The sequence below is a fragment of the Ursus americanus genome, chromosome 18, assembly GCF_024610735.1.
Source record: "Ursus americanus isolate L20-20 chromosome 18, mUrsAme1.1.p, whole genome shotgun sequence".
Taxonomy (NCBI): domain Eukaryota; kingdom Metazoa; phylum Chordata; class Mammalia; order Carnivora; family Ursidae; genus Ursus; species Ursus americanus.
In genome coordinates this window covers 9820834-9835706 of record NC_142144.1, presented here as the reverse complement: position 1 = coordinate 9835706, position 14873 = coordinate 9820834, and the positions used below count along the sequence as shown (strand labels likewise).

General features: G+C 44.3%; 1 protein-coding gene and 1 pseudogene across 7 annotated transcripts in view; both read left to right on the top strand.

Moving 5' to 3' along the window:
• The window catches only part of GAPVD1 (GTPase activating protein and VPS9 domains 1), a 74442-nt gene extending 62576 nt beyond the window's left edge, over positions 1-11866 (top strand). For all 7 annotated transcript variants that reach the window (XM_045790940.2, XM_045790943.2, XM_045790941.2 and 4 more), the window contains 7 exons: positions 735-844; positions 1137-1296; positions 2130-2317; positions 2987-3200; positions 4966-5038; positions 6163-6360; positions 7865-11866. In XM_045790940.2, the coding sequence (XP_045646896.2) occupies positions 735-844; positions 1137-1296; positions 2130-2317; positions 2987-3200; positions 4966-5038; positions 6163-6360; positions 7865-8005 (1084 nt within the window). In that variant the 3' untranslated portion in view covers positions 8006-11866. The remainder of the gene's footprint in view (positions 1-734; positions 845-1136; positions 1297-2129; positions 2318-2986; positions 3201-4965; positions 5039-6162; positions 6361-7864) is intronic.
• On the top strand, positions 11331-14118 carry LOC123788058 (single-stranded DNA-binding protein, mitochondrial pseudogene; annotated as a pseudogene).
• Positions 14119-14873: the final 755 nt, after the last annotated feature.

Here is a 14873-nt window from a genome sequence, read left to right as displayed (position 1 = left end):
CCCCAGTCTCCCGGGCCACGTGAGAAATGCTGGGGGAGACCGACCCGGGGGCAGAGTCAGCTACAGTTTCAAGCAGTAGAGCCGTAGGAAGGGCTTCTTGTCGCGTGGTGAGCTCGTCCTGTGGATGGATTAGCCTTTCTCAAGAGATGCGGTGGAAGGCATTCTTGGTTTGGATGGTGAGATGGTTCTGGTGACCTCGTGGCCCCTGCTGACCCTAGCATAATGCCCCTTTCTCATTCTCCTCATAGTGCCCATTGTGGGACTCTGTGTACGTTACAGGGTTCAAAGGATTTGTCGTTTGAGTGATTCTGGTGATTTTACAGAATGATCCTTGCCCAGAGCATTTTTACAGCCTTGCTCTTCGGGTAACTAGAAAGCCTGTTCCTTTAAGTGAGGTGTCAGTAAATTAAAATTATCTTTTATTTATGATCACTTGAAACATTTGAGTCCTGAGGTAGCATATTAATTTATATAGTGAGTGTTCATAAACTGTGACCGTATCTGCATAAAGAAATTAATGTACTTTTGGGGCTCCCAGTGACTCAGTTGGGTGGCTGCTTTCGGCTCAGGTCGTGAGCCTGTGATCCTGGGATCAAGCCCCACATCGGGCTCCCTGCTCAGCAGGGGAGTCTGCTGCTCCCCTTCCCTCTGCCCCTCCCCCTGCTTGTACTCCCCCCCGCAAATAAATAAAATCTTTAAAAAAGAAATTAATGTACTTTTGACTCATTCTTCAGAGACGCAAAAAAGAAACTGAGGCTTGCTCTTTGCTCTGCGGATTCTGTTGCTTTCCCAGTGCTGACCCATTCAACAAGGAACGGTTTACCAGACCATACAGACCCAGAGGGTAAGTTTTTCCTGTATTTATAGGTTGAACCATGTGAAACTGCCTGTATTCAACCTATGTGAGCTCTATAGCAATTCCGTACGGTTCCATTAGTATATTTGTATTAGCATCAGGTAAGGGCAGTTTGATTCCTGATGCTTCATTAAAGTGAGTCTCAGTGCAGCTTCCGTTCTGCTGATCCCTGGTAGAGCAGAGCTGACATCCCAAAGGCTGAGGGAAGGTATACAATGGAAATTATCTTCTCGGCAGTAACAGAATTCTTTCTCTCTGACTTTTTGTTGTTGTTGTTCAGACAATGAAATTGTATGCTTCTTAAAAGTTCAAATAGCTGAAGCAATTAATTTACAAGATAAGAACTTAATGGCTCAACTTCAAGAAACAATGCGTTGTGTGTGCCGCTTTGATAACCGAACTTGCAGGAAACTGCTGGCCTCTATCGCCGAGGACTACAGGTAATTACCCCGCCTCCTGCACCTGTCACCCGGCGGCAAGGATCTTCTTCCCTGTCTTTATTTCACATGTGAATCTAGGCTTACTGCAGCATGCTGGGCTGTGTTTACCTGCATGTACATTTCCAAGGATCACATTTGGGTATTTATCTGGAAATGTAGTTGTAAATGAGCAACTCTTACAAACAGAGAGGTGCACTTTCCTTCAGCTTTGCACAGATGCAGCATTAGCAGAGATGAGGCCAGGATATCCTGCTCCTTTTCTTGGGGTGACCAGAAAAACTACTTCCCTGGAGCAGGGAATCAGGCGTAGCCTAAAAACTGCTGCCTTCTGTCTGCTGCCAGCCCTTTGCTAACAGTTCAGGAGAAGAACATCAGGGAGATTCTTGGGAGATGACGAGGCCCCCAGGCTTAGGGGATGGGCGCTCTAATGATTATTACAATTAGACTGTCAGCAAAGAATTGGTGATAGGTTTAATGATGTAGTGGTATATTGACCTGTATTTTGTTGTTTTAGTCTTCTGTAGCAATCAATTTCCTGTGAAGTGTGAGGTCCTGCCAGCATGGAGACCATGGGCCAATATAAAATAGATCAAGGATGCCAGTGAGTTAGGTAGCTAAGTGTTCAGCCCCGTAGGTGTTACCATTCACCAGCATGCAGAATGCTTCTGTTCCTTGAGCTGGCAGTACGGTTAGTCCTCAGGACAGTTGCCTGCAGCCTGACATGGCTCATTCATAAAACCAAAGTCTGTGACGTCGTATGTTTTTAAAGAAAAATTAGGACTCTTGGTCTCCAAGAAAGTGTGCCCTGTATGTATGTGATGTCTCCCATGTAGGAAAAGGGCGCCCTATATTGCTTATCTCACTCGCTGTCGGCAAGGACTGCAGACCACGCAGGCCCACCTGGAGAGGCTGCTGCAGAGGGTCCTGCGGGACAAAGAGGTGGCCAATCGGTACTTCACCACGGTCTGTGTGAGGTTGCTGCTTGAGAGCAAAGAGAAGAAGATCAGGGAATTCATTCACGGTAACTAAAGATAAGTTTAGGTTAAGCATCTCTTCAGCCCTGTGTTAGTGGGGAGATTTGGAAATTTTTGTATTGCTCGTTTGAGTAGTTGCATATCTTAAGAGTAGTCCGTTAAATTCCCAGGTGTTTTACGGATTCTTAATCATTAAACCTTGATGTCAAGCCAGTACATTTCATTTTTATCATGGGTTGAGTATCTGTAGTTTATACAAAATTGGGAAAATTGAAAACAAAACAACAACAAAAAACAAAATTGGGAAAATTGGTTAAAGTTTTGGATCCACAAAATTCTTCTCATATTTAAAAATAAAACATAACATTAAAATTTTTTTTAATTTTAATTTTTTAATATTTTAAAAAAAATTCCATTGTAGTTAATGTGTAGTGTCATGTTAGTTTTAGGTATACAGTATAGTGATTCAACAATTTATGCATTAGTCAAAGTATGTCATTTTTATAACAAACCCCTTGCTCTTAAACTTTTGCATATTTCTTACCTTTCTCCCGATTTTAATGATTCGGCCACGTTTTCTCCTAAAATAAACCATACCCAATACCTTTGACTTTAAGAGCATAATATCTGCATAGCTAGTTATTGAAATGATTTCTGTAATTCCCTTTTTAAAATTATTCAGATCGTGTATTAAAAATCATTATTTTGCATTGGAGACTTTCAGCAGCTCACAGCAGCTGACGATAAAACTGCTCAGGTAGAAGACTTTCTGCAGTTCCTTTATGGCGCGATGGCCCAGGACGTCATATGGCAGAACGCGAGCGAGGAGCAGCTTCAGGACGCCCAGCTGGCCATCGAACGGAGTGTGATGAATCGGATTTTCAAGCTTGCTTTCTACCCTAACCAGGATGGGGACATCCTTCGTGACCAGTGAGCACTCCCACGTTTCCGAGCCCCCGTTGACCACGTAGGGGTACATCAGCCGGTCCCTTGTGTTACACAAGCTGTGCCGAGACTTAGTATGGGACAGGGAGGGCAGTGCAAGTCCCGAGATCAGAAAGAAGGGTAACGCTCTCTTTTCAGGGAAGTGGGGAATTAGGCCCGCGTCCCTTTCTTTAGCACTTGCCGCAGTTGGGGTTTTCCATTTGGTGGAGTCATGATTCCTCAGCCTGGCGCCACTGACATTTTGGGCCGGATAATTCTTTGGTGTGGGCAGCTGCTCTGTGCCTTGTGGGACGTTTAGCAGCATCCCTGGTCTGTACACTAGATGCCAGTAGTACCCACCCGCTGTGAGAGCCAGAATGTCTCCAGACACTGCCAGATGTCCCTCGGAGGGCAGAATCACCCCCTCTCCCATCACCGCTGTGTGTGGTCGTCCAGTGAATGCTTCTCTCCTCCACCAGATCATTGGCTCCACGAGAGCAGGAACATCATGCTTTTATTCGCTCCTCTCTCCCAGCATCGGGCACAGTGCTTGACTTCCGTATGCTCATTATCTATTTATTAGGAATGGAGGGCTCTCCTTTGATTATCAGAAAATATCTGGAAATGTATGGTGTATGAATTATGTCTCAATAAAGCTGATTTTAAAAAATAATCCTAAAAAAATTAATCCTGAAAAAAATGCCTGGATTGGTAACAGGGGTTATATTTTGGGTAATGAGACTAGGGATGATTTCGTATTTTCATTTTTCCTTCTTTTCATTTTCTTGAGCACTGCTTTACAACCTTGTTTCTGGCCCAAGCATGTTGAGGCGGCCCCTGTGCTCCCCAGCAGTAACAGTGGCTCTCAAGGGGTCCATGTGATAGGACCTAGGGGTGACTCATGAGTGGTCTGTAGAAGGTTCTCTCATGGAAATGCTAAGATCTTGCATGTATGTTCTGTGGATGGGTTAGGATTGTTCCAGCCTGCCTCTCCTACTGGTTCATACTCTCAGAGGTACACCCAGGCTTCTGTACTTAATTTACCAGATGGAGCCTATTTTCTCTCCAGAGACCAGCTTTCCACTTCCAGAACGGGATATGGAGTTAAGGACATTCAAACTGTATTTACTGCAAAGAGTAGCTTTGAAGCAGGTTATTCCTGCCTCTATTCCTGCCCTCTCCTCCATGGCATTTCTGTAGGTTTTATAGAGTGGACAGTTAACACAGTGTTCTGGAAAGAGTAGTAGAAACCAGGAAAGCTGGGTTTAGCCCCTGCTACTAACCCCCGTGTGACCTTAGGCAAATCCTTCACTGTTTTAAGCCTGATTATTTTCATCTATGAAATGAGAGAGAGTTTGAGTGTTCTCAAGAGCCCCTTCTCTATCTAAGCTTCTGTGATCGTTGGTTTCTGGCTTTTGATCCCTCTACGTCCTCTGTGCTTTGTACTAATTAGCATGTCCAGGTGGCTTCTGGACTAGGGCCCCTCTCCTTTGTCCCTTGGAACGTTGTCCTCGGCTGGGAAGGAAGGTCTTCCCTACTCTCCTTGCCTCCTCTTAGCTCACTTAGCATTTCTGAGCAGATCCTACGTGTGACACCTTTTTTGACAAGACGGAATACTTAGAGCGAAGAGATACTATCTTAACCGTAATTGTAATCTATATCTCAAAATTAGTCTAAATGTTTTAAATGTTTTGAAAAAATCAGTTATGACTGTCTGTGTGCCTTATTATCGGAACTGCGTATTTACGTATGTGTTTTTGGGGGTTTGCAGGGTTCTTCATGAACATATTCAGAGATTGTCTAAAGTGGTGACTGCCAATCACAGAGCTCTTCAGATACCGGAGGTAACGCAGGGTTATGTGGCATGGGTGCTGCTCGTGGTTGCTCGATACACCCATCTGCAAGTCAGCAGTTTTTCAAGGAAACAGAATATAATAAATTCTAAAACACAATTTGCATTTGATGTAATTCTCACTGTAAAGTTCTCGGAGGTCCTCAGATTAAAATCACCTGGCAGGGAATGGCACCTCAGTGTGGAGATGAGCGGGGGGGGGGGGGGGTTGCACTGAGGGCCCTGAAGCCCCGCCGCCTCCTGCCGCAGTGCTCCCCGTGGATGTGTGTGTGTGTGTTTCAGAGAGAGATCGTAATGGAGAAGGTCCTAGGGGGAGAGAGAATCTAAGCAGGCTCTGGACGCAGGGCTTGATCTCACGACCCTGAGATCATGACCTGAGCCAAAATCAAGAGTCAGACACTTAACCAACTGATCCCCCCAGGTGCTCCCTCCATGGCTGTTTTATAATCCTGTTTCTGCAGAAAAGTGCCATTTGAATAAGGAATCTGGTGACACTCCACCGAGCGTGACAACTATTACTCCAGGGGAAGAAGTTAAATCTGTGACATCAAAATTACCTTTTAGGTCATACAATTTTTACAAAATAATAGGAAAATTTCAGGTATTAGAGCTTTCTGGTGGTTTTATTAAAGTCCCCGGTAATGAAATACTGATGAGTGTGAGTTTTTAAATTTTTTTTGTTTTTTTTGAATCTGTTATTTCTAGAGCTGTTGCAACAAATGTACATATTTAAAAATTTTTTTTTCTTTCAGAAGTAGCTTGTTGTGCTTTTAGAATCAGCTACTACATGTAGAGAAGTTCCATTCTAGCTACTTAAGAAAAGAGAATTATTTGACATTGCTTAAATTCTACGTTGGGTGTTATCGTATCCCCTTTGCTCCATTAATGGCTATCTGGGTTGCTTTATTGAAAAATGCAAAGCAAATTACTTAAAAGTTTAAAAGTTAGGCTTTTGTCTTAGTGGAGGGGAAGGAACAGCAGTCTGGCTTTACTGAAGAAAGGAAAAGGCACCGAGCTTGCCCTTCTGCTTCCTGACATGGAGGTTGCTGTGGTGGCCTCCCGTAGTCGCTGTTCGATTCAAGTTCTGTCTGTCTGTCTGTCTGTGGTCTCGCTTAGGTTTATCTTCGGGAGGCCCCATGGCCATCTGCACAGTCGGAAATCAGGACAATAAGTGCTTACAAGACCCCCCGGGACAAAGTACAGTGCATCCTGCGAATGTGCTCCACCATCATGAACCTCCTGAGCCTGGCCAATGAGGACTCCGTCCCCGGGGCAGATGACTTCGTCCCTGTTTTGGTATTTGTGTTGATAAAGGTGGGCCCCTCACGGTTACTAATGAAAAGAGTTTATTTGGCATTGCTGAGCAGGGCTTCACATGCTCCGGAGACCTTGGTTCCTCCCAGTCTTAAGCTCTGTGCTACCCAGGAAGAAGGTGTCTGCTGTGATTTGTGTTCTGTCCAGGAGGTACGGTTTTCGTAAGAAAGAATAGGAGGACCAGATTGCCAGATGAACATTTTCAGCTGTTACATGCCTGAGGTTCTTGGTTGGGGCTTGGTTGTAATTACTGAGTGAAGGGATGAAGAAGGAATGAGGCAGGTTCTTTTTAGTGTGCTTTTCCCATCTTCCACATTGAATTCTTCATAGTACTTGTCACATGAACTATCAAATTTCCCAAATACCTCTCCTCTTTTAGCCTCTTATTTTCTAATCGTGCCATATTATTTTAAAACGTACTGACATCTCTCTCTCTTTTTTTAAAGATTTATTTTATTTGTGGGGGTGTCGGGGGGGAGGCAGAGGGCAAGATCTCAAACAAACTCTGCACTGAGCGCAGAGCCTGACGTGGGGCTCGATCTCACAACCCTGAGATCATGACCTGAGCCAAAATCAAGAGTTGGACACTCAACTGATTGAGCCCCCCTGCCAGGCGCCCCATATTTGTGGTATTTCTGCAATCTGAACTCTTGGCTCAGTTAGCAACCCATAGGATCGTTGTGCGGTTGGCCTTTGTAACTCCTGCTGCTGGCCTCGCTCTTCTCTCGTCCACGTGTGGTGTGCCTGGTTCCCGTGCGGAGCCCGTTTGAATGTGTTCTGAGGCACAGGCCTTAGCTTCTCCCAGCCACTTAAAACACCTGTGTCCGTCCTTTCCCCGTGAAGAAAGTGAAAAAGCGGGAAATGTTCTGTGTCGCCTCTGGCAACAGAGGGCATGTTATCTTTTTAGTTTTTTTTTTTTTTAAAGATTTTATTTATTTATTTGACAGAGAGAGAGACAGCGAGAGACGGAACACAAGCAGGGGGAGTGGGAGAGGAAGAAGCAGGCTCCCAGCAGAGGAGCCTGATGTGGGCCTCGATCCCAGAGCGCCGGGATCACGCCCTGGGCCGAAGGCAGACGCTTAACGACTGAGCCACCCAGGCGCCCCTAGTTTGTTTTCTTTCTCAGCGGATTCTACCCAGGCTTATAACTCACTGGCGTATAGTATTTATTTCCTTATCAAACATTTTAGAATCCTGGGATGTTGAGGAAGTCTGCTGGGATTAGTTCAGTCTCTTTAGGGACCAGCAAGCTTCAGTGACTTACAAGAACAGAAAGCTCTAGATACAGTTCAGCAGGTATTAGAACCCGAGTTGCCTTTCCAGTATACTGTTGTTCTTCATACTGGCTAGGGGGTTTCTAAATCACTTCCAAAGAAGAATTTGGGGATTATTTTCAAAAAGGACTGGTATCTCTTTCACAGAAAAACATGTGAAGATGTTAACTTAGATGATTTTTGCAGAGCTATGCATCTGAGTATTTGACTCTCATTTTTCCCTTCTCTAGGCAAATCCGCCCTGCTTGCTGTCCACTGTCCAGTACATCAGCAGCTTTTATGCCAGCTGTCTGTCTGGAGAGGAGTCCTATTGGTGGATGCAGTTCACAGCAGCAGTGGAATTCATTAAAACTATCGACGACCGAAAGTGACCAAGACCAAGGCCCACCAAGGCAGCAGACTGTTAGGCGGGCAAACAGATCTCTTAGAAAATGTACCAGCTGCTTTGAAGGCTGAAGATTGTTTTTGTATAATATTGTACAGCATTCAGACATTTTAAAAACAGATCTTTACTAAACAGATTAATGAGCTAACAAGCAGGTTCTCTTTTCTTTGGGCTCTTTTCGTTTCTGTTGCATATTTGGTTATTTTCTTGTCCCAAGTAGAGAATTAGTACTGCAAAAAGGGACCACATTTTTCAGGTATTTTGAAACATTAAAAAACAGAACAAAATCTAGAAAATTCCTAGATCTCCATTCATGAGTACCCATTCTTTCCTTTTATTTAAAAAAATAAAAAGAACAATACACCTCTTTTTAGATGCTGTCTAATCTCATATGCATCTAATGGAAGGAGAATACCAGTTGCACTGAGAATTGTAATGGTGGTGACATTAGTGGCATTATCTATAAATACACTCGCCTAGATTGAAAAGCTAAGAAGGAAATGTAAATATAATATATATTTATATTTGATGTAATATGGACATCTTCAGATTCTAATAAACAAGGAATATTGCTGATAGTAGGTTGTGACGTACCCTCTTGTGAAATGGTTTGCTGGATAAAGTTTAAGCTAAGCTTAAAAGCAACAAGTACACAGAAATATTTATTAAAGTGGAAAACAGTTTCTTGAACTTTCTAGTTGTGGAGTTTGATGCACAAGGCTGCCTCTGATGAGGGGTATAACAATCACTTAGACATTCCTCACCACAGACGTCTTTGAGCCTACAGGAGGAGGGAGGTAGACCCTTTAATCGGCATGTGTTGCGTACGAAGGAACGGTAGACACCTAATACGTTACTGTGGTACTTCTTACCTGAAATACTAAATACAGTGTAGAAACCCCAAACAGAACTCCTTTCAAACCTTTAATTGTAATATATTTTTGATGATTATTCACATTGAATGACAGACCAGGAATTCAGTGAATGTCATTTTTTTAAAAACTAATTTGTATTGTCTGCTCTAGTGATACAAGTTTTACTAGTGATAAACTATTTTAATCAACCATATTATTCTTATGGAAAAAATCTATTTTGGCAGGTTTCTGTGCCTTTTTTTCCCTCTTCTGAACAAAAGTCTATGTTTCAGTATTTTGGTTTGACTGTATATTGATAATCAGGAATGGGTTTTGGTGTCTGAGCAATTGGCCAAGGAGGCGCACCAAAGCTTCAAGCACAAGTCTGTACATAAGTCATGACTGACTGGCTTCACTTGGTATGTTTCCTAAACATGGTGAGCTGCTTTTGTAACACACCTGGTCCCGTACTTTGAGTCCCTTGTTTGCGGGCAGCATTTCTAGGCATTTTTAAGGGCACTGACAGACAGCCGTGAGCAGATGAACACAGAGGCTGTGGTCTTCTCTGCAAGACCTCCGTGTTTAATTGTGCCTAAAGAAGCTGGATTTTCTTTATGCCTCCACTTCTTCTCATTGATTTATTTTAAAATACCAAGATACCAAGTTGCATAGGAGTGTGGGATGTGGTTTCTGCCTTTTAGGGAGAGATCAGAATTAAACGAGTACTACAAAATGTCCTTGGGAATGTTAGGTCAAGCAATCTGTGTCGAGTCCTGTGCTTCATGGGTTGTGACTGTCAAACTTGCCTCGGTGTTAGAAGTCAGATCCTATCGTAAAGACTTTATGAGACAAACAGTCTGACACGATTTCTGAGACCTAGGGGGAGTCCATTTACTTTAGCATTTGATTCAATAAATGTCAGTAGAAGATTTGGAAGAGTTGAAGTGCATTATTAATGGGATTTTATAGAGATTTTTTTCTCCAAATGGTTGCTACATCTCTGCTGTGTTCTCACTATGGAAATAAACGCGAAGCTGTGGACATGGCACAGGGCTCTTTTCTGGGGAGGACAAGGTGGCGAGTTGGTGCCAGGCTGTGCTGGAGGCAGGTGGTAAGAGCTGAGCGGCGCCGGAGCCAGGGGCGAGGCTGGAAGCCCGCAGACCCGGCGCCAGACGACGCCTCTGAGACAGGCAGGGGCTTGGGTCTCGCCTCCGCTGCTGGCAGCGCGGCACAGCCCAGCTGTTGGGGGAGCGGCGTAGTTTCCCTCTGGAAACCCTGTTGGGAGCACGGCCAAAGCAGCAGTCACCTTTGCGGGTGTGGCGTGGCTCGTTACAGCCTTGCTCTCTGCACGGAGGACTGGGTAACGGCGTGGCAGCCGTAGGGTGTGAGGCAGGCAGGAATTTGATTTCGCGCCTTCAGGAAGGAGGAACAGTTGTTCTTTGGTTCTTACTACACTTCCTCCGAGTACCCATTTTGTATGAAAGATTAGTGCAAAAGTATAAAATCACCCACAGGGAACATTCGGTAGCCACTGATGATGACGTGGAATTTGCAACGATAAGGAATGTTAAACGGACACAATGGCTCAGTTTGCACGCGGTTAACGTCTCTAATGAGAAAGGAGTTTGTGTCTTGTGTTAATATTCTGCTTCTGGAGAAAGGTCGTAGGAATACAGATCGAAGATTGTCTTTCCTTGTGAAGTTATTTTTTTAAGGCCTGGTAAACGTTTTGTTTTCTTTCTCCACTTTAGTTCCCATCTCAGCCACAGTAATTACTTTCTTCTGATTTTTCTTTTAAAAACCTGCTGATGAAAGCCTTTTTTACACAGATATTAAATCGCTGTAGTAAGAGAATTAGGCTTTGTGAGGGATTGAAAATAGATGTGTTGCATGGTTTTTCTTTTCCTGTTGTGTCTTGGAAGGCTTTGTTTAACGCAGACTTTCAGCATACGTGTTGCTGAAGTGCATGAGCGAGAGAACAGAAACCGGGCCCAGACAGCGGCGAGGCTGTGCTCTTGCCTGGGAGACCCTGTAGCCAACTGCGCATGCCCACCCAGCACCACTGTGGGGTCGCCTGCCATGGGGATTCCAACTGGGGCCAAGTCAAGGTCAACTACATACTTTAAATGGGGGAGGCTTTAAAGATTCCTTTCTCTGATGTGATTTGTTGTGGAAGGGGGAAGTAGGACCACACTTGCTCAAAATTCTTAGTGGATTACATAGAAGTGATAGAAATGTAGTGGGGTTAGCTTCCTCCGTGTGTGTCTTAGACGTTCTCTTCCTGCCTCTCCATTCCTGTTTCATTTCTTTAAGCAAAAGTCTATATTTTCCGTCTTTTTAGTTCTTTTAAGTCGAGTGGATTTATTCTGTATGTAATTGCCATAATTTGCTGGGTGGGGGGGATCAGAAACAATCTTCTTGAAGCTCCAAGAATTTTTAGTTAGTAGATTAACAGTGATGAGGTAATTTGAGATATTCTGAATGCCAAAATGCTTGCGAACTTTGCCAGATTAATACTTAATATATTTTAGAATGTAGGTTACCCAAGAAGTAGGATGACATGGAATAGCTTTATTACTCTTGAGGACACTTGGAGAAAGGAAAACACAGTTTGCTTCAGTGTCACGGTTGGTGTGGAGTCACTGTGGAGCTGGTGTGTCCCACAGGCCTGCGCTCAGCAAAGGTTAAGTTCAAGAGGGAGGAAGTCCTCTCTACTTGGTTAATGGCAGACAGTGTGGACAGCGGCCGCACGCCTTAAGAATTCACCCCTGCTGAGCTGATACTCTGTCTTGTTTACCGTATTCTTGTGCTGCACCTGTATTAAAAAGCTTTGTACTGCCTCTCCTCTGGAAACCGATAAAACCTTCTATAAGCCTCAGTTAATGAGCTTGCACAATCTTGTATATGTACAGGAAACTCCTCCTGTCTTCTAATGTGATGACTAATGTATCATATCATTCTGTAAAGCTGATTAAAAAGGGAGAGCAGTTGAATTCACTGGATTTTATGTTTCCATCTATTTTGTATGCAGAAGCAGTTCCGAAAGTGTTTTTGACTTCAGATATTACTAATTTCTCCATGAGTTCACACTTGTCTTTTTCCCCTGAACCTCTAAGGCTGTTTGGTAAGTGTGGTCCAGGAAGGAGTGAGCGTGGACTCGCGGTTGCTAACGTGATGGTGAACATTACTGTTTCCACGCAGGTCGTGTCTGACTCTTGTATGTCGTAGCTGCTCATCGGCCTTCGTTGTGCGAGCGGAAGCCCTCGTCCCGGTATTCACTGAAGCCCTTGTTAATCTTTTCGGTTGAGGGGAGGTGCTGTTAGACAGGGAACCCTTGTCACAAGGTCACCGCAGTCTTCCCTCACTGGTGGAAAGGTGCTTTCCCTATATTGATTGCACTTCATTTAGAAGGAAACATTAAAAATTTCGGTTAGGGTTCCGTTTTCATTCAGTCTGTTCAATATTAAAATTAATGCTATCACTTGCCTAAAACTGAAAATAGAATTCAGCTTTTCTTGCCAACTTGGCATTCCCTGTGTGCTTGGACTCCTGTTATATTTGTACCCACTCAACCCCTCTCTCCAAATAAGTGGCTCCATAGCCCTTCCCGAAGGATGCTGAGCCTTGACACTGTTGAGCTAGGCCTCCCTGTAGTGCTGCCTGTAAAATGTGTCACGATCCTGAGAAGCGACATCATTTCTCAGAAGCGCCTCTTAGCTATAAATGCGTCCTCTGCGTAGAGATTTAAGGATTCATTGAAGAGCTTTTGCTTCAGTCATTTCATTCCAGAAGAATCCTTTTCCATCTTCTTGGAGTACCAAGATGCAGTGCATAGACTATTTTTAAAAATTGACCAAAGAGACCAGAAACACTCTGGCTGTGGGGATCCTGAAAACATCTTCCATATTTGGGAATAGCTCTCGGTTGCAAGTCATTGAACCTGTCGTAGATGCTGGACGTGAAAACCACAGTAGACTTATTTCTGTTAACTAGGAATTCAGCATATTGCTGGCCAAAAACATTAAATTTTATGTTCCTGTGAAAAGAGTATCTGATGTGATTTTTTTAAAAAGTAATCTCTGCCCGACGTGGGGCTTGAACTCAAGACCTTGGGATCAAGAGTTGCCTGCTCCACCGACCGAGCCCCCCAGGTGCCCCTTCTGATGTGATTTTTAAAAATAGGACATTTTCACCTCTGCTTTCCTTACCCCTCTTAATTTGTAGGTTTGACAAAAGTTTTGTAACCAGGGTTGTTGATTCATATACATAGTCGCTGATGTTTCTACATCATTCCTGGGGATTCAGTCAGGGGATCTGTCCTCACTCTGACCAAATGAATTACAATCTCCGGGAGTGGGGCCCAAAATTGTGCGACAGCGAGTTCTGCAAACCACTGATTTCCAGACTTCCCTCTTGAGAATCATCTGTTTCTCTTGTTTGTAAATCCGAATTTATTGAGGATGAAACCAGGAATCTTTACATCCTTGAGTGATCCCCTGGCTCTAGGCTCTCTGGGCTAGAGAGTCAGGAAAAGACTCAAGATTAAATTGTAAAAAAAAGAAAAACAGAAGCCGCCTTTCAAAGAGCTGTATTACAGGTACGTGATCAGTTTTTAAGACATGAGTCTGAAATGGCAGGCAGCTTGGTTCTTGGAAGATCTCTGAATCGTGTGCATTTATCAGGGCACGTGGGTCAGGACCCCGTCATGAGACAGATGGAAGAAAAACACCCAGTCGCAGCGTTTTCTCCGGCAACAGACGAGATGTGGCGATGAGGGAATAGTGAAGCGTAGCAAGGGGGTGATGTCAGTCAAAAGACAACATGGCACAGTATATCATTATTCTAGGCAGGTCTCAGAGATGGGGCCCTATTGGTATATGAAGAAGGGTCTTTATGTGGAAGGGGAAGTAGACTACGGTGAACTCACAGATATAAAAACAATGGAAGGCGACCAGCAGCCACAATCTTGACAATTATTTCTGAATGACCAAACGAGGACATGGAACGGACAATTCTTATTTGGCCATTGTGTGGTGGTCTTGTTTCCAAATCATATATAGTCTTTGTAAGTTTTAAGGGCAAGAATTAAAAGTATTTTCTATAAAAACAAAACTTAGTCCTCCAGGTGACATTCTCAGGAAAGTTTGAGAAGTGCCCAGAGAGCCAGCATTTCACAAAGCAGGTACCAGTGGCCCATCTGCCCCACCCGCCTGGGGGTGTCCATTAGCTTGTGACCTAACCCCATAGCCACTGAATCAGAATTTCTGGGGGGAGGGCCCAGCAATTTGCATTCTTAGCAAGCTCCCCAACTGACGCTGGCTAAAATTTGGGATCCACTGCAGAAGGTGTTCAATTCGTAAAGGCTCGGCTCCAAGTCCTGCAAGGGTAGCAGGTGCGAGGAAGGCAGGCTTTTTTAAAGGAGAAGAAATTTTGCCAGCCAGCCAGTCCAATTTATCCTCTAGGGATAGCTCTTTTTATTTGCTTAAGCCCAAGTGTTTTCTTCATAACCTGTGTGGTTATGTAAAAACTTCTTCCGCAAACCTCAAATGGCTAAACATTCCCAGAGGATCTCGGTGTTCAACTGTCGGTACGAAAAGATACTTGTCTAATCTACCTCCCTGTTTTTGCTTTCAACATGTCTCTTCCATTTCTGTTGTGTTTTGCTTCTGTTAGTAACTGGTGTCCCCATGTGAAATGACAGCATGGTTCCAGCAGCCCCTGGCTTCTGACTTGACTTCAGCTCCCCAACAGCAGCCTGGGCCTGGCCCTGCCGGCAGCGAGAGAACCTTCGCTTCCCTCATCCCCTATTTCGGGTCCCCTCAGTCGCTTTGTGGATTCTGAGTCCTGGATTTATTTTCCTCCCTCCTGCCCACCTCACTTCCTGATCACCAGCAACCCCGTGTTCCCTCTCTTGCGGTGACGCTAGTGACAGGGGAGGCGCTGGGGGAGCGAGTGGGGAGTGAGTCCGGGGAAGGGGAAGGAGGCAAGTGCAGAGGAACG